A 20,715-nucleotide genomic window follows, 5' to 3' on the forward strand; every position below is an offset into this window, starting at 1 on the left:
TTAAAGACATTTATTTGGAATAACTGAAGTAGTATACAATATTGTGTACACAGTAGGTGCATAGCACATATGTTGAAAAAGTGAGCGAAAATACAAATATTCTATGACAGGCTAACTCATGACTGTTCAGGTCATTTAAAAATAAAGAATCTTTAAGAGAGATTTTCCTAGAATTTTATAAAATTCTATTTAAGGTTTAAGTTTTATAATATTGATAAAAAATAATTTGAAGATTGTGAGTTGGTCACTCAACCAGAGAAAGCACGTAACTGCATATTTTATTGTCTGAAATTACAGATTTACAAGTCTTGGGTCATAAACATAACTGGCTCAACAGTACAGATATCACATTTTATTTTAGATAAATTCTTTCCATCAGTCAAAAAGAATGTACAGTTACTTGCCCTGGAAAAACAGTTATGTATGTTCATTCCTTAACTTCGTAAGAAAGGCAACAATTAAAAAGCAAGTTAAAGTTGGAAATACATTTCTACTGCTTGCCTTTAAGCTTTTAAAGGTTTTTAAGAACTGCTAAATCAGCATAGAAAGTAGCAAGAACAATGAAACAGCACAAGGAAGGTTATGTAGGCAGCGAAAGTATGAGCAACTTGCTTACAATTGAAAATTAGGCTCCATATGCTCTAAGGGAGCCCCTTACTTCCTGTACTTGAATTGATAACAGCATAGATAATTAGAAACAGAACATGCTTTTGAGGTTAACAAAAGTAAATAGCATTTGTATTTGCTAAAACTTGTCTAGAAAAATAAAATCAATAAATGAAGAAATAAATGTACTTAGTATATTTAAATGAACACAGCTTGGAATCAAATTTTATTTACAAATTATAAAATCCCTAGTAAATTTTTAAACCATTTTCTTGTAGGCCACAATAATTAATTTATACCCCAAAAGCACTGCTTCTTTTCATATGATTACAATGAGATACTAGTTTCAGCGTGACACTAGCGATCCTACAAATAGAGCTGGACAAATGGATTCTTGAAATGGGTGTATCAGTGAGAAGTACTTTCTAAGATTAAAAGCAGCTCAAAAGAGATTTGAACACAGAAAAATAGAAGCTTAAATTTAAATGTTAAGTAACAAAATTAAGATACTACTAGGCAATTTGCAAAAGTGATAAGCAAAGGAATAATATCTTATAAAAACATCCCATATAAACTGATAGTAAGAAACCAAAGGAGGGGAAAATGAGCAAAGGTCATAGATAATTTACAAATGAGCATTTCAGAAGACTAACAAACAAATACAGTGCTCATGCTTACTAATAATTAAAAAACTAAACTTTAAAAAAGTAAAAGGATTTTATAAAATCAGTATAAATTTAAAAATAAATATGAAAAGCAAGCATCACAGAGGCAAAAAATTTTATTCACTAATGGTAGAACATGAATACGTATAATTTTTATGAAATCAGGTTGGCTTTGTGTAATAAGAGTCCTAAATTCATACTCTTCACATACTAAAGGAACTTTACCCTAAAAAAAAAAAACAAAAACAAAAAAAAACAAGGAATCACACATTATTATTATAATATAGAAACCTGATAAAGATGAAATTTGAAAAAAAGATGAAATATGCAATAAAAGAATGCTTTATACACAGAATGAATAGGTAGTAATTAAGTTCATGTTTTGGGATAATTTTTTAAAAGCAGGGGGAAATAGTACATGTAGTACTGAATGGAACAAGCAGAACAAAAACCTGTATTTACAGTATGAACTCAGTTATGATAACTGGAACACAGGCATGCCTAAGAGATGAGAATTGATGAATATATATGCACTAATTTGACAAAAGTGGACATGCATAAATTTTCTATTTTCCTTCTAGTTTTCAGTATTTAAAAAAGTTTCTGTAAACCACAGGGGTAAGGAGGGGCAGAGACGACACTCAATAAAAATATTAAATAATACTCTGCAGATAGAAGCTGTCTTAATTTACCATGGACAAAACATACCCTTGCTCCACACTTGTGTTTGGTCGCTGCCCAGACACAGACTCTGAACTGTCAGTTAGGGATGGCACCACAGCTAAAAACCTAGAAAATTAAAAAATAAATAAGATCTAATGGGAGTCTAAAAAAAAAAGGATGATTCATTCAGATTTTAATTGTTGCATTTACCCCTCCAATACCTAGTAAATGGCAGGTGAAAGGAATACATGATAATTAGAATACTTTGTTATAAAAGAGGGTAGGACAATGACTTCCAAAGGCAAAACAGCAAGCTTTACAGTAAAATATATTATTTTGGGTTTTCACATATGCTACCATATTATTGGAATAAAAGAACTTACTATAATGATTCTTAGGAATTGAGTCAGCTTAATGAAGATCTGGAAGGTAATTAACAGCTATATAGTCACATGACAGCAAATAATAATGATAGCTAAACAAATGATAGAATAGCGCCATCACTAAACACATAAAGACACATACAAGATGAAACCTTAATGTGCCATTATGATAAATATTTTTCAGTGTTGCTCACAATGTTAATGTAAATTTTTTAAAAGCAAAAGAAAATTATGGGAAAATTCCTAGAATAGATGTGGGCCTTTAACTAGGCATAGATACAGGCATTTCTTCAAGCTACACTTTGTGGTTTGAAGAGCAAAGAATTTCCTAGAGTTGAAAACTTTTAGAAATTAGTAGGCTAGATAAAAATTTCAATTCTACTTAGTTCTTCTGATATCTAAAAGCAGTTCTGGATTATTGATCAATAAATACTGGCCCTTTCTTTGAAGACCTACTCTATTCCTGTGTGCTCATTAGTAACAGCACTGTACTTCAGTGACAAGCAATGTTGTTCGGTATTGGCCATTGCTCATGGGAGCAATTTCAAATCCAAAATTTTTTTTCTTAGAGGAACTGCCAGGATACATCCTATCCTCCAAGAACAGGAGAAGATCATGCATATGATCAATCATAAAATGTTTATTATTCATTCATTCAACAGAAATATATTTTTGCACCATGCATATGTACTGCTTTTCTTTTAAAAGGTAAATTTAAATCAAGTTTCTCAAACTAAGATGTGGTTAGGCTAGATTAATTGCTTTACTTGGCTATGCTACTTTTTCAAGAATGAAGGTATCCAACTTTTGTTCCAAGGCCAGAGACAGCCTCAGATGAATGTAATTCCTAACAGAACTCATGTCTGTATGCAACAGCAAGACATGGTACTGTCTTCTTTTTGGTAAATATGAAAGAAGCTTATTTTGAACTTAAAGAATTATCTTTAAAGCTACTGTAGCATCATCCTTTTCCATTTAGAGACACAGGACTTAGTGAGAAAAGTAGTTTTTGATGCTATTTACTGTGTTACCAAAAGGTATTTCACAATGTATATCATCATTCAAAAAGCTAGTTAAAGAGTCATTTTTCAAGAGGCTGATAATATTAAAACATTTCCTTTGAAGAAATTAATTCACTGATCTAAATTCTAGATTTTTTTTTAAAGATTTATTTATACAAGAACCAGGGTACAGGCCAGATGCGCGGGAGGCTGAGAGGATCCACCAGAGACAGAGCGGGGAATAGAACAGGCAGACTGACTAAATACACTGCTGGGGGAGTAGCAGGTGAGACAGGAGAGGTCTGCCTCACCATGTGGGACCCTCGCCGGCCGGCCGAGATAGAACCAGTGCTGCAGAGGCTGCGGACAGCTTTACAGTGCAGCGCTCAACAGCCTGCGCCACCAGGGGGAGGCCCCCTAAATACTAGATTTTTAAACAATGACTAAACTGGTATTAGTTATCCTCCCATGTCATCCCATAATTATTCCTAATAGGGTACTTATAAAATATTTATACTTATAAATATTCCTACCAAATCATACCTTTGATAGACTTTGTTTCTAACTCCTTTCTGAAAAGCAAGGAGATAATTCCGTCCATCTCCAGAGAAAACTTCCACAGCAATAGGCTGAAATGGTCAGACAGAAGAAAAACACAAGTAAAGTTATACGTAAATATTTCCACTATGGACATCTACAATATCAAAGAAGCTAATTTGTTGACTGTGGATTTTTAGTTATGAATTCCTAACAGATTAAATTATAAAATAAACAGAAGCCAGTTTGTTTCACTTAATTTATTAGTAAAATTAATAGAAAAAATGGTAAAATAATTATAAAATTATAGTAAGAATGCAATTTTCATATAAAAAGACAATTCTAATTTTAGGCTGAGTTTCAAAGAAAGAGACATTGTCTAGAGTAAGGCATCCATGTGACAAGTGTTAGGCACCTACATGATCTGAGTTTGTCCATCATGTAACCAAACCAAAGGATCGTGATGCGGAGAGGGTTTTAATGGTACATATCAAGTTTTAAAATAAAGCCTCTTCTATTAAAGGAACATGACAAAATGTCTAGTACTACTCAATCAACCCACCTGCAGGAGATACCTCCTTTTATGTACTTCCTTGATATCTTCATATGCAAAAATGCTGCATGTTCTCTTGAGTTGACTAGGGCCTTGTCTGGCTCCTCTGGGGATAATAGGCTCATGCATACTAAAGGCGGCAAGACAAAGGGCATACACAAAAATACAGCCAAGGATAAATTCACTGCTCAACAAAGGCATCCTGCTCAACAAAGGCATCCACATATAAAGGGGAGTGGGGGACAATATATCAGAATATTCAATTAAAAATTATTTAAGAGAATAATTCTTCAGCTACTTAGCATAACCCCCACTATTCACATACAGCATAATGCCAAGGCGTGCATACTTTTAGGGACCCAAGAAGTCATCTTCATTTCTTTTAAAATCAGAAGAAAAAGTTGAACTTTTAAGTAGGCTATAGAAAATGTTTTAATATATAATATGAATATATTAATATTTAAAATATATGTAAGTTACAAAATATACTTTAAAATGTTTGTATGAAGGAAGGAGACCATGGAAGTCTTGATACGGCCTCGATTGTTGCTCAAATTAGTTATTTTGAAATACCTCTGAGGAATGAACTGCAGAGATCATATCTAAATTCAACAGTGTTAGGTAGGTGTTCAAAATGATAAAGGAGAAGAGGCTGCTGACTTGCCAAGCCTTAAACTTCTAATCTAGCATTTTGAAATCTGACTGTCGCCTTGGTGGTTTTCCACTGTCCACAATCACTCCATTTTAAGATTGCAAAAGAAAAACCTAAGTTAATTTCTGCTTCTAGGGTAGTCAAAGGACATCAACGCTTTAACCTGTTAAGAATATTACGTGTGTGTATATTCAGTATTTTGTAGCTTAAATTGTATTTTCTCTATAACTGTACCTTTACTAAAACTGAAAAGGAACAAATACAAATAAATTTATAAATACACAGATTATAATTCAAGGAATATGGTGTCTAATGTTATTAATGCACAGAAATAAATTTTATTTAGCTTTCATTTTGATAACACAGACTTTTCATTATCTCTTTGAAATAAATATTACCCTTGTGAATACTTAGAGAGGCACATAAACTGAGATAACATTACTGACAACACAGGTTTTGAATTAAAAGAAATTGTTATTTAATAATAACAAGGAGAAAATTATCTTTTCATTAATTTACTTACTTTGGAGGTAAGGTTTCAATATCTCTTATTTCCCTGGTTGCTGTCATTGTAAATCCATCAATGACATAAAAATGCTCTTTACCAAAAAGCAGTAGCCCCTCACTGGTGTCTAGTCCCTGGACTCGAGCACAGCGGTACATATGTTGGATCTATAAAGAACACCATAGATGTTCATTGATAAAGCATATTTTTAAGACTCAGATTTCCTTTTTAACAAGCAAAGATTTTTTAAAAAATGTATTTAGTAGGCAAGCAAAATTTTATCAAATTTTACTCTAAGTGAAACAATATTAAAAAGTAACAGTGAAGACTACAGCCTGATTTGCAGTTGACTTCAGTAAAAGGAAACAATTTACTCATATCCCATCCACCACCCATTCAGTTATTTCTCCAACCCTCCTCCTTCCTCCCTTAATCCCTCCCATCAATGCATTTCTGCCAATATTTATTAAGTACTCACTATGTGCCAGGTACACATATGTATTAGGTTCCATAAGTGGTGAACAAGTTAGATCAGGAGGGAGACAGATGTAACAAATTTGGCAGGAAAGGGAAGTGAGGAATACATGGAAAGAGATTAGGATAATGCCCTTTGTGAGGCAAGATGATAAAGTGTAAAAGGTCTGCAAAGATGGACAATCCTGAGTAAATTCTGAGTTCTGTCACTAAGTTGTAGATTTGGTTTCCTAATTTCCTTGGGCTTCTGGGTTTTCACTTGTAAATTTCAAAATACTTTGTTGGCTTGTTATGAGTTATGTTAGAAATTGTCAGCTACCTTCCTACATGCAAATAATGAGCTAGGAGAGCATTAAATTAAGAAAGCAATTCCATTTACAATAATTAAAAAAGGAATTAAATACCTAGGAATAAACTTAACAAAGGAGGTAAAGGATCTATATAAAGAAAACTATGAAACACTGTTAAAAGAAATACGACACAAAGAAATGGGAAGATAAACTTTGTTCATGGATCGGAACAACAAACACTGTCAAGATGACCATCGTATCCAAAGCAATACAAAGATTTAACACAACCTCTAAAGTTTCAATGACATTCTTCAAAGATAAACTCATGCAATTTGTAGCAACATGGATGGAGCTGGAGGGGATCATTCTCAGCAAAATAAGCCAGAAAGAAAAAGAAAAATACCAAGTGGTCTCACTCATAGCAGGAATTTAGAAAACCTAAATAAAGGACCAGGAAAAAAGCTAATTATAATAAAGTAAAAATAAAAATCAACAAGTAACTATAAACCAGAGACACACTACAGGAGGGAGGAGGGCGTAGGATCAAAATAAGGGGGGTGGGAATTGTATGGGGACTATAACCAAGATGAAAATGCACATATTGTGCAAAAATGAAAAATGATGTAAAAAATGTATAAAATAAAGTAAAAAGAAAGAAAAATAGAACAGACATTAATGAAATTCATATGGAATGACAAAAGACCAATAGCCAAAACAATTCTGACAAAAATTAAAAAAAAGAGGAAGAATGGTGGAATCACATTCCAAGATTTCAAAATATACTACCAAAGCCATAATAATCAAAGCAGTATGGTACTGACACAAAAGCAGACACACAGAACAATGGAAAAAACCTGAGAGCCTAGAAATAAAAACTCTTATGTGGACAGTTAATCTATGACAAAGGAGCCATCAATATACACTGGAACAAGGAGAGCCTCTAACAAATAGTGTTGGGAAATCTGGACAGTGCATACAAAAGAATGAAACAACCATTCATTATACCACACACAAAAATCAACTCAAAATGGATAAAAGACTTGGAGGTAAGACCTGAAACCATAAAATTCGTAGAAAAAAAACTGGCAAAACTCTTTATGACAATAGCTTCAGAGATCTTTTTAGAGTCACATCTAGCAGCAAGGGAAATAAAATAATATAAACCACTGAGACTACATTAAACTAAAAATCTATTGTACAGCAAAAGAAAATGTCAACAAAACAAAAAGGTACCATACTGAATGGGAGAAAAAATTCTGCTTAACATACATGTGATAAGGGGCTGAAATCCAATACCAAAAATGAACACATATAACTCAATAAAAAGAAAGCAAACAAACCAACCAAAAAATGGGCAGAAGAGCTAAATAGATACTTATCCAAAGAAGACATACAGATGGCCAACAGGCACATGAACAAATGCTCATCATCACTTATCATTAGGGAAGTGCAAGTCAAAACCACAATGCCATACCACCCCGCACTTGTAAGAAAGGCCCATATCAAAAAGACCAGAAAAAAACAAATGCTGGCAAGGATATGGAGAAAAAGGAACCCTTTTACACTGCTATTGGGAATGGAGACTGGTTCATTCCCATGAAAAACAGTATGGAGGTTTCTCAAAGTATTAGGGGTGGACCAACCATACCATCCAGCAATTCCACTCCTAGGAATCTACCTGAAGAAGACAAAAGACACTAATTCAAAGGCAAACAAAACTGCACTCCTCTGTTCATTGTTCTACTATTTACAATAGCCAAAATATGGAAACAACCTAAGCCTCCAAATACTATCAGAAAGAAGAGGCATACAATGTAAAATCTCTCAGCTATCAAAAGGATAAACTCTTGCCATTTGTGGCAACATGGATGGAACTGGCGGGAAGAAACTAATTAAGTGTGAAGGAAAAAGATGAGCATTGGATGTTGTCACTGATATGCAGAACACGGATATACCACACAAAGGAACAGCTAAATCAAAGCTAACAACTAACCCTAGAAAACTGATTACAAAACTGTGGCTACCAGAGTTGGGGTGGGGGGTAAGGAAAACGGAGGAGGGACAAGAACAAAGTGGGAAGGGAGCCCAAAGAACTATGGGGATGAGCAATGGGTGTTCTGGCGCTGGGTGAGTTGTAGGAATAACACCTGCGGGGAGAGATCCTGTACCTCTAAAACAATGATGTAAACCAATGATAATTCCATAAAACAACAAAACAAAACAATACAATGGTCAACTCAAAGAAACAAAAAAGGAAAAAAAAAATTGTTGGCTATGTCTCTTCCACACACTTTACTTTCTTCTTTTTTTCCATAACCCCCTACCCCCACCCCCTCCTGAAACTGGACTTGGGGATTTACCCCTATTCTCTCTCCACCTGGGATCCTGCTGCCTGGCAGACTCTTGTGTCATTGTACAAAGCCAAACTTGACAGAAGTTGTATTTTCCTCATGGGAAGAAGGAGTTGCTAAAACTCTCAATGTAAGCATTGTTTTCTATCCAACAAGGCAGAATCTAGTTCTTAGTAAAAATTCTTTCTTGCTTAAATTCACTTCAACATGAGTCAAAGAAAAAAAAAAATTAGCAACCAAATCAGAGTCGAACAAATGTCAACTAAATGTCAGTGTGAATACTTCCTGTACTATTCACATTTAAAGCTATGAGAGAAAAACTGTACTCATGAGGCCAAAAGGTTATGAAAGGACATCAGTAGAAAACAAATGTTTTAAAATATGCAAATCTAAGTCAATATTCATCATCATGTTGAAATACTTCAGTAATAAAAATGTAGAATGCTACATGAAAAATCTGATGTACTTTTAAGTCTATTGTTTTAGTGCACATACAGAAAAATGTTTATTTCCTATGTGTAAACATAGCATGATGAATTTCAAATGCTAATTATGATGCAACCAGCATCATAACCTGATCAATAAGTACAACTTTCCCAAGAAAACTCATATGCTTCCTTCAATCTAATGAACTTTTATAATTATGATTTTTTCCATTTTATGTTTTCATTCAAACTAGTTATATGTTTGAAAAGAACTTAAAACATTATACCCTAATTTGTAGTTAACACTGGTTAGTAAGAGTTCAAGAGTTGTATCAATAGGTTTAAAGATAGTAAAAAACACATATTTTTCCTCACTACACATTCAATTCATTCCTTCATTCATTTATCCTCTTACTTATTCAAGCAATCACCCCTTCACTTAAAGGTTTACTCAGTGTCTATTAGGTGGGTGGGTGGGTAAGGAAATGGGCTATGTAAGGAAATGTGCTAGAAATGTGAGGGAGCTATGTAAGGAAATGGGCTAGAAATAAAAAAAAAAAAACATTACCTGCCTATAAAGTGCCTACTATATAGGGGAAGAGATGGACACAGGCACCAACAACCATGACATGATCTAAGAGTGGTATACACAAGACATTCTGAAAGCCTGCAGTGGGAGGAGGTGGGGGGGCATTTAACCAAACCTGAGCTGACAAAATGGACAAGGAAAGTTTCCTATGTTTGAGAATTAGAGACACTCAGATAAATGAGGTTGTATCAAAAGAGTTACTAGGATAAAGGTTATGCAAGTGAGGGAGAGCGGGACATTTTGGAGCAGAGAATATAATGCATAGAGCACAGAGTAAAGACTAACACCAGAGGTGCAGGGAACTATCAATACAAGGCATACAATGATGCAGGGGACTCAGGCAGGAAGGTAAAGTGAGTCTGGAGAGGTCAGCAGCATGTAGGGGGTGAAGAGAGAAATGCAAAGGCAAAGTAGTGCTCTGTGGGTAAAGGACAACAAAGGTTAAATATGAGGATGTTTAGCCAAAGATTGGCTAAAACTGCATGTAGTAGTTACTGGGATTAAGGAGGTGCAGAAAGGAAATACAAGGCCAGGTGACTGGTTGTGTATATGGGTTTGAAGTAGAGAATTATGGCAAGAGCTTTAGTCTAATGAAGGGTTTAGAGGAAGACAGTGAATTAGTTAATACTACGTCTGGTGAAACCTGATGTTGTTTAGTGTGCTGAGAGAGGTCAGAAAATCCTGAAGGTGAGAGAAGTGGAGTACCAGACCGAAAAGGTTGTTTAATACTATACTTCATTACAAGGCTAAAATAATTTATCTGCTGTCACCAGATAAATGCCCTATCATCTACCCTTGTACAAAGGAAACAAGTTATCTAAATGCAATCCTTACATTTTAGAAGCACAGTACCTTTTCTCCTTCCTCTAATAGGCGCAGTAAGGTGGCATTATCTGTCTTTTCCTCCTCTTCTATAGAGCTGCCCTCAGCAATCTGGTCTTGCAGCTGCTCCTGGTTTTCATCATCTCCTCCATCAGGTGCAGATCTAGACCGTTTTAGAGGAGGTTTGACCAGACCTATTGGAAAATAATAGGGTCATGTGACCATGAGGGGCCGTTTGGGAAGCAGTCTAGTAGTCCCTCCTATCCACGTCCAATTTGAGCTAACTTGGAGGACACAGACACTTTAGCACAGGAGCTAAATGGTGGCATGACCTTGGAGAATGATCTGTCCTCTCTTAACCTCAGTTTTTTAATCTATAAAACTGGAACAAGAATGAGGCAATTTACGTGAAGGGCTTAGTATCACACTTAAAAATAGTAAATTTTCACTAAGTGTCAGATGATAATGATAAACAGAGAGCTTAGCATAATTAATAATACAAATGGTTTCTTTACTGACAGTTATTAGAGAATTATTACTAATAAATAGTCATTATCAGAAACAAAAATAAAGGCAGTAATTAACAACTGTGATTAAAATCGATCCCATCTACTTGGAGGGTCCCTGAGGACTACATCAAGGCTCATGTCACAAGCAGCAGTATGTTCATTCACACATGGATGAATGTGATGAAATCTCCAGCTTATAAAGAGTAAGGACAGAATTCTTTACAGATAATTTAATAAGGAAACATTTCACTCCCTATATTTTGCTAACTTTATTAATAATCACAGAAGTTAAGTTAAAATCACTTGGTGGAAAGTTGATGAAGTAACCACTGACATCTCAAAGTATGGGAAGCACGCAAAAACTCCAAATCCCACATTAAATTTTCTTTACTCGTACAAAAAAAAAGGTGTAATGTTCTAACTACCAATGGTAGATGCTCTACGAATTTTGGAAAAGGACAGTCTTTTGGAAAAAGAACCTCTAAGCATGACTTATCAGAGTTCCTACTTTGTCATAGGAAGAATCTTTTCTTCACAGATGAAAGAGTATAATCACTGAGCATGAGAGAGCAAGACCTGCTGAGAACAGCCACAAGGGAGCAAAGTTCACAGCTGCATTATTTTTAGTTTGATGAATCTAAATCTCCAACTCTACGTCTAGCATAACACTTTGTTCATCATAGTAGTGACACCAGTATTTGTGGTGTTAGCTTAATCAGAGATTAGGAAAATGAGGCCAAGAGACATTAAGTGCCAATGAGCCAAACACCAAGTCATCTGACCGACTGTATTATACGCAGCTTTAGACTCAGCAATAATATTGCTGATGCAACGTGAAGAAAATGAGCAGGTTGTCAGCTCTGTCCATCTACTAAAAGTTTCAGGGACTCTATGAAAATGCTAGATTATGAGCTGTTTAGTAAATCATAGTCATCAAGAGAGAATAAGAAACTTGTAATAGCAGAAACTGGCCACAATTTTAGATGGCAATTTTTGTTGACATGGCCACATACTAAGAGTTTTTAAATCAATGGATTTTGAAATTAGATTTTAATTTATATTTCTATGACTTTATGGAATATATCAAGACTTTCAAATCAGGGGCTTAAAAAAGTTAAAACGAAGGACATATTTTGTAGTTGTTTTAATTTTATAAATATTTATTTATTTAACAAGGCATTACCTTAAAATAGTAGGTGTCCCCAGGAATTCTGCCAAATATAGCAAAAACTTAGCAAGTCCATGGACATATTACATTTATGTGTAGGCAAGAGAGAAGAGCCAGCTCCTAGTTCTCATAGTGAATCAATCTTTAAGATTGATTCTTTTAAGGCAAAATATGTACAGATACTTTTAAGGTTGGTTCTACTATTTACTGTTGCTCATATTTTCATATAAATTCAAATATAAGGAATGCTCCAAAATGATTTCAATTAAAATGAAAGGCTTACCTTTGACTTTAGCGATAGTGTCTTCACCATGCTCTGGTTCCTGCTGAGTAGCTTCACCTTCGGAACTCTCTACAATAGCATCTTGGACAATGGCTGGGTTTCCGGAGGCCAGTCGCATGTAGTATTCCTTACTGTCATAACTTATGGCTCTTCTGTATCGAGCAGGTTTCTAAGAAATAACAAAAGAAATGGACTCAGATAATTATCTTCAAGAATTAAAATCAGAGCTTCCTGAAGGAGGGTATGGTGTTCAAGACTTTCTTATGGGTTACTTTTAGGGTTTTTTTTAAATGGACTATTTATACACAGCAAGTCCACAGATATGTGGGCTAAATTTCTTCTTTTTTTAATTCCATTGATTCCTTAAAAGATATATATATATATATATATATATATATATATATATAGAGAGAGAGAGAGAGAGAGAGAGAGAGAGAGAGAGAGAGATAGGAAATAATAGTATTGGCAGCTTTATTCTTCCTGAAATAGAAAAGAACCATCACTAGCTAAACAACATTTTCACCATTATATTACTGATATATCAGAAACCTTTCACATACAGTAAAAATTAACCCAGTGTTGGAGGGCATCAAGTTGCAAGGAGATGTTCAGTCTGTGAGGAGCCTGGAACTTAGCTTTTTGCCCCAAGGAAAGCAAGTAGGTCAGGCCCAAAGGGTCAGTTATTCAGTTGGAATCATCTGTGTGAGTGTTTACTTCAGATATTTGGGAGAACTTGTTTTTTCCCATATTCCCAGGTCTCACTGGAGATCAAAATGGCCCAGAGTCCTGACTAACATGAAATCAACCAGGTTCACACCAGAAAGCAATTCAGGTTTGCCACTATGAATTGTCTCTCCAACTTGCTAAAATATTCTTATTGTTTTTCACATAGATGAGTATGACCCATACACTACTAACTAAATGACTGCAAGACCATTATGGAAAAGAAACTACCTAAAAACATTTTTAAAAGGCAGAATTTTTTGATGTGTGATACATGGCAGGACACTTCTTTTCCAGAATAATTTATATTTATTCCACCACATGTTTTCCAATTGACCTAAACTCTTTATTTTTAAAACCATGTAACAACAAAATATTAAGATCTAAAATTTATTACAAAAAGTGTAAAACCAGAGGGAAAAGTTTGTATGTATAAAGGTTCCTTGATCAGAATTCAACTCAGACTTTGGATTAATAGTTAAGAAAATGATGGAGTCTGAACACACTTTCTAATGTTTCACTTCTAAGCACTATTTTTCTTTCCTCTGACTTGGAATACCTAATTAAAAATATTCCACCAATCTGCTCTTTAAACTCTAGTAGTCAATATGAACTGCCTACAGTGACTATTTCATGCAAGACCTTGACTAAAAAATGTTTTCCAATTTAAGTGAAAACAAGTGTCCAAATAGTTGGTATATTTAGACTAAAATTGTGAAGCAAATTTGAAATGAAAAAGCTACCTAACTGAAAGCCACATTATCCTTTGACTTCAGAGTCAGTTAACAAAAAGAGCTGCAAGCTAACTGAGGAATGAAATGCAACAAATGACAATTAAACCATATTACATAACAAAGTGTTGAAGTGATATAAAATAATATTACAATTATGGAATGATGGATCTGATGAGCAGACTAATAATAATATTACAAAATTTTTGAAATGAAACATAATCAACTGTATATAACAACTTTTCTATATGAAGTATAAATTATCTCCAACTTAAAACTGCTCATTTCTAAAAAGATGAAAGCATAGTTAGTGATGGGCAAGACAATTAATTAACAGATGTGCAACAACTTCTACCAGTTACTGGCTTCATACACAGATTTAAACTTGGAACTAAAAGCATTTCTTCCTAATTATTTTGAGCTACATTTCTTTGTTCTAAAGAACCACATTATTTACTAAATTATGTACTGGCTATTCTGGAAAAATAAAATAATTATATATTCTAAAACATTAAAATTGTGCCTATATTTTGTTTTCACTAGTTCCTTTTAATTAAAAAAAATAAAAAAGAGAATTCCTCTGTATTCTCAAAATATACATTGTTTAGTATATAGAATTAAATGAGTAATTGCAAAAAAAAGTTGAAGGTGTAAGTTTGCCCATTACTAACATGTGCATCAGAACTTGTTAGTTTATGTCTATGTGAAGCGATACACATTTTATAGTGAGAGCAGCGAATCCTCTGCTGTTAGTGAGCAGCACACCAACCCTAGAAAGATAATTAGAACAAAGCCAAGAAAGAGGAGAGTATCTCTCAGCAAAACGAAACCGACTTTTCAATTCTAAGGAAATTTAGAAAGAACAAATAGAAAGCCAACCTTTCAAGTTAGTCTAGTCTACCATGCACTAACAAAAGAAAAACAAAACTGCAAGAACTTTGCATTCTTTTATGGTAATTTGTGTTTTACCTTTTGAGGAATGATATCATCAGGTGTCTCAGGCTGTTTACTTGGGATCTCAGACTGAAAACAGGGTATTAAGTATAGACACATCAGAAAAAAAAAAAAACAAAAAACAAAGACAACACAAAAATAAAATTTTCTTGAGGACTGTAAGAAATATGGAATGTACTCACTCAAAGAAAATTAGCATGATATCTTAAGCTTTTTATTAGCATTTTGTGATTGTTTTCTCAATTATTCAAAGTAGTTTTAAAGTAAAGCTTAAGTACACTGAAATTCTCAAGGCTACTGACAGGACAGACTTAACCACACAGACAATGCTTTAGCTTCACAGACTGAAAAAATGCCATGGATGATTCACAGGCAACTCTATATGGCTTCAGAACGAAACACTGGACATCTGGCAATAGAACCTAAGATCATTTATTATTTGTCACCTACTCACTGTGCTTATTCCCAGATTAGTGGTGTAACAAGAGTAACTGGTTTAAGATAATACCCCACACTGCCTTCACAGCTCTCACCCAAGAGGCTGAAAGCATAAGGCAGGGTGGATTAGCAGTCTCCAAAATAAAAATGTTTCATAAGAATTTGGTAGTTGCCTAAGGTTTATTCTCAGAATAAAATCCTGGTTAGTGAGAAGCAATTTTTGTTGTGCTAAAGTGTGAGGCTTATGCATATAAACACACACATAGCTACAGATAGAGAATAATGCACCAAGAACCACCTTCAATTTTTCCTCTTTTTCATGGTGTATCTGAGAATGATTCTTAGCATCTTTCTCTATATTATATACCAACAGGCAAAATGCTTTCACAAATGTTTGCTTCCCCAGACAAAATCAACAATGGGCTACTGAACTTTCAAATAATTTATTTTAGTAAACTTCTCTTTAAATGTAAAGTATGAGAAGTATATTTTAAAGAATAATCCCCTAAAAATATACCCAAATTCACTACCTTAGTAAGGTTTGTGTTAACTGAGCAATATACTACACATTTGTTAAATCTCACTAAATGTTACACTTAAGATTGTGTATTTCAAAGTCTGTAAAATTTCTGTCAAAAAGGAATTATAAACAAATATTACAGTTATTGGATGGAACTGTTCAGGAGAAAGGGTTTTGATTCTGTAATTTACTCTGAAAATCATTAAAAACAAGATGGACTGCTAGGTAGATATGATGAAGCAATATAACAAAATTACCAATCTCTGTTGTCAAACACAACTTTGATGTACACTACATACCCCACTATACAGGCCAACAAGAATGTGGGCAGAGCCTGACATGTACATTCCTGCATTTTCCCTGCAGCATAGGGTATAATGCTGGTTTAATACATATTTGCTGATTGACCCACTAAGTGCAGTTCTTATTTTATTAAATGCTCAGCATTTGATAACAGAGATTATACCACTAATTTTAGTATTACCATGGCTTTCTTTCATTAAAGAAACTAAATGATATTATTATAATATTTATATAGAAATAATAAATTTTTCAAAGTCAAAATTAATAGCAATTTTATAATCGCTATGCTTCAATTTTTTCATAATGTTAGCAGTGAAATTTCTTGAATGAGTTGCTTTGTTTCTAAGGAGTCCTGTGACATCTATACATTATATAAAAATATGAGTAAGAGACTCCCTTAATTAGAAAAGGAACTTTCCAGTAAGTTGTTTGACCTTCCATTCTAAGAAGCCCAATAAGAGAGAGAAGGTAAGGTATTTACAATGATATTTGTAAAATTTCAAAAATAGCAAAGTTGTTTGAAAATTTTAATCTATGCAAATAAAGGGATTACAGAATTAAAAGGTAATTTTAGTAACTGCATATAGTTTTTCAAATAATGAAATATGGAATTTTATTCTTATGATTCTGAGTAATCAGACAATTGCTTAAAAACAACTAGATTTTGTATTTTCATTATATCCCAGCTTCACATCTTAACTTTAACTGTATCTTTTTTTTTTAAAGATTAATTTATTTATACAAGAATGGGGTATAGGCCAGATGTCCGGGAGGGTGAGAGGATTCACCAGAGACAGAGCGGGGAACAGAATAGGCAGACTGATGAAATACACTGCTGAGGGGAGCAGCGGGCGAGACAGGAGAGGTCTGCCGTGCCATATGGGATTCTCGCCGGCCGGCAGGTATCGAACCCACGCTGCAGAGGCTGCAGACAGCTTCACAGTGAGGCGCTCAACTGCCTGCACCATGAGGGAGGCCCCTTAACTGTCTCTTTAATGAACTCTGCCACTTAAATATAGAATTAAGAGTGCAATTTAGTACAGATGTTTTGGTCATTAAATTCCCTACAACCCCTCCTCCCCCCAGGAAAGTTACTTTGCAGAGATGATAATTATTTTCATGTGAGAATACATGATTTTTCACATGTGCCTAATTTTTTCTTATCTGAATATAAGTAAATAATTGTTGGTTTTGTTAAAATAATTTTAGTTAATATACTTTCAATGATTTTAAGTCTGTGGCAAATGAAACATTAAAATATTCTACATTCTGTGAACAAACATCCAAACATCCAATTTATCAATCAAGAGATAAAAGTTTAACACTTAGAATAGGTAAGCTGTTTTTATACAGTATGCAATATCAAGTTTTAAAAAAATAAAACTTTAATGATGATTCATTTATAATACATCAGATTTTAAAACAGAAAAATCACTTCTTAATCATTCTATTCTTAAACTTAAATAACAGAACTAAAAACATGAATGCAACTTAGAAACAATAATTACTCTTAACAAATAAGGCAAAAGACTAAATCATTTGCCCTTGCTCCACATCATGCCTGTTACGTATCAAGAGGTTTCAAAAGCAATTTTAAGGTTGGTACCTACCTGTCACTTTGAAAAAAGCTTATTTTATAAATATGACTGACTATATTCTATAAATATGTATGCAAGGAACATAACATTATGGGACCCAAAAGGGAAGATGGGGTTGATCTCTAACTGGAAGGTAATAGTTAACATACATGAGGACAGAAGTGGATTTACCAGGAAGTTTAAACTTCAAGACCCTCTCACAGACTCCTTTCAAACACAGGAAGGGGCCCTAGTAATTTTGTATACAATTTTGTATCCTTTTTGTAAAAGTAGTATCCTTTTTGTAAAAGTACCAAAGTACTCCCCCAAGTAGTATAAACTTCAGGACACATAAAATTTGGCCCTAGTCCTGTTCAGTAGAAAAATTTCAGAGTTAGGATAATTCTACGGAATGTTGAACAGGAAGCAAAGGACAAAAACTCTAACTTAGGAAGAGAAAGTGCTGGTGGTCCATTCACTCAATGCTCATTAATAAGTTCTAGGTACTTGTTAGCATTACAGAAGAAAAAAGCCCAATATACGGTGTCTGCCTGGAGGAAATTCACTCTCTACAGACGTCATAAAACTCACAAACTAAAAAGTTTTCATTTTCAAAAGTGGAAAATTTCTGAGAAACTGTCAACGTGAGCTCTTATACTCCGCTACTTAGTAGCTGAGACTTAGAAGGGATTCTTTCAATTCTCTAGGTTTCAATTCCTCAATCTATAAAACTGGGATAATATTAACTCTACTTCGGGGGTTACTATGAAATGTCAGTAGCACTGCAAAGAACCCCTCAGCAAAGCATGGGGTAATGCTGCTTTGTGAACATTCACTCTTTCTTTGTGACATTGTGACTGAAGTCAGTAAGATAGCAGATACTTCCACTTTTGAAGTTCTCGTTGCTGTCAACATTACCATATTGCATATTCCATAAAAGTGGACATTTATTGGTATTTCAAATTTATAAAAGATTTTTAATTAGCCAAACCAAATACCCATTCAGAAAATTTTATCACAACAGGTTAACCTTGACTCGAGCATGAACTAAGGAGTATTAATCTGTAGTCTAATTGTCTGCACTTCCCACCTGCTTTATCTTTTTTTGTAAAAGTATCTCCAGCATTTCTTGACTGCCCTTTATTTTCCAATATGTAATCCATCTGTTAAGAAATAAGTTCCATATGGTATATACTTATTTCTGAGTCTGTATAGATTCCACAGGCTGGTAAGCGCTAGAGATAATAGGTTGTAAGTGTGAACTCTATCTGATACTAAAGTCTAAATATACTTCTGTAAAACAAATGACACCTTTCCTAGAAAGAAAGGAGTAAGATATTAAACATTATGGTCATATAACTCAAAAAGTATATGCTCAGTTAAAAAAAGGGAAGTTAGCCACATATTTAGGAGAGAATATCTACACTTTAATTTTATTAACTGGATTCAAATTTAAGTGAGTGTTGACTCAGTAAGAAATAGTTTATCAATTTGCTACATGCTTAAATTCACAATCAATGACATATTTGGGGGAGGAAAGACTAAGAATTAGAGGTCATACTGCTGGTTTGAACTGACAAAAGTAGGTGCCAGAAAAAGGCTGGTAAGATGTGGGAGGATTGGGCTTCCCTGGTTGTGTAAGAGGTTGAGCACTGCACTAGGAAGCAGTCAGCAGTCTCTGCAGTACCAGTTCGATCCCCAGCCGGCCAGGGAGCAACCCACATGATGCAGCAGACCTCTCCTGACTCTCTCACTGATCCCCTCAGCACTGTACTTTGGTCAATCTACCTGTTTTGTTCCCCGCTCTGTCTCTGGTGAATCCTCTCACAACCCCTCCCCCACCCCGCATCTCTGGCCTGTACCCCAGCTCTTGTATGCATAAATAAATAAATCTTAAAAAAAAAAGAAAAGGGAGGATTATCTTTTTTATGTATGGCAGTGAAGTGCTTTAAGTTACAGCCATTTCAAAAGTATGGCATTCTTGATAGAATTGGATAGCTTTGAGAAAAGCAGACTTTAGGGAAGCTATCTTGAAACATCTTTTTTTTTTTAAGATTTATTTTTATTTATACAATAGCTGGGGTACAGGCCAGAGGCGTGGGAGGGTGAGAGGATTCACCAGAGACAGAGTAGAGAGCAGAACAGGCAGACACACCGAAAGCACTGCTGAGGGGAGCAGCGGGCCAGACAGGAGAGGTCTGCTGCACCATGTGGGAATCTCCTTGGCTGGCCAGAAATCGAACCCGTGCTACAGAGGCTGCGGACAGCTTCACAGTGCTGTGCTCAACCTGCTGTGCCACCAGGGAGGCCCCTATCTTGAAACATCTTAAAAACTGTATGTTGTCAAATCTAAAACTAAGACCTACATTCTAAGTTGTATTGTGTGGTAGGGAGAATTCAGTGGCACAATACAAATGGAGTCAGGATTCTGGCAGAGAAAAAAGAGGCACTGGAACAATTTAAGCTGCCTTATGTTATATGATCTGAACTACTTTTTAGAAGACATATGTCCCAAGCCTCCTTTATAAAATCTTAGTTTATTGTTGAGAGACTCAAGCAAAAAGTCAAGAATGTGAAAGTACTTAATACAGGAAGGGTTTTGAAATGAAATTTTTAAATAAAATAAAATACCTTTTACTCTACATGGGTAAGATGGACTCTATGATCTATCAGATTTTAACTAAACATCCAAGACAAAATGTTCTTTTGTGGATAAGTCTTTTTTGAGGAGTTATAGGAGTTCCACTCCATTGTTTTCAGAAACAGCTAAGGTGGAGTTGAAACACGATGTATAATACATTCCTTTGAAATAGAAACCCTTCTGTCCAGGGGTTAATTAAACATAGTGTGGTCATACTGTTGGGGAGTTGCAGAATCTTAGAATATGCTATCCCAGGTTATCTTCTTAAAAAGTTATGTTTCTTTTTTAAATTTAAATGACACTAAAAGAAAGCAGGAGAATTTTATGATTATCAAAAAAGGATTAAGGATTT

General features: G+C 34.5%; 1 protein-coding gene across 14 annotated transcripts in view; it reads right to left on the reverse strand.

Annotated features, from left to right (window-relative positions):
* Positions 1 to 20,715, reverse strand: part of WDFY3 (WD repeat and FYVE domain containing 3) — a 263,597-nt gene that overhangs the window by 35,662 nt on the left and 207,220 nt on the right. For 12 of the 14 annotated variants that reach the window (XM_054687824.1, XM_054687825.1, XM_054687826.1 and 9 more), the window contains 7 exons: positions 14,900 to 14,953; positions 12,477 to 12,645; positions 10,547 to 10,710; positions 5,584 to 5,732; positions 4,418 to 4,538; positions 3,862 to 3,947; positions 1,980 to 2,060 (listed from right to left, as the gene is read on the reverse strand). In XM_054687824.1, the coding sequence (XP_054543799.1) occupies positions 1,980 to 2,060; positions 3,862 to 3,947; positions 4,418 to 4,538; positions 5,584 to 5,732; positions 10,547 to 10,710; positions 12,477 to 12,645; positions 14,900 to 14,953 (824 nt within the window). The remainder of the gene's footprint in view (positions 1 to 1,979; positions 2,061 to 3,861; positions 3,948 to 4,417; positions 4,539 to 5,583; positions 5,733 to 10,546; positions 10,711 to 12,476; positions 12,646 to 14,899; positions 14,954 to 20,715) is intronic. The other 2 variants (XM_054687832.1, XM_054687834.1) reach the window with 1 other exon arrangement.

The sequence above is a fragment of the Talpa occidentalis genome, unplaced genomic scaffold, assembly GCF_014898055.3.
Source record: "Talpa occidentalis isolate TD23 unplaced genomic scaffold, MPIMG_talOcc4v2.1 talOcc4.6, whole genome shotgun sequence".
Classification (NCBI taxonomy): Eukaryota; Metazoa; Chordata; class Mammalia; order Eulipotyphla; family Talpidae; genus Talpa; species Talpa occidentalis.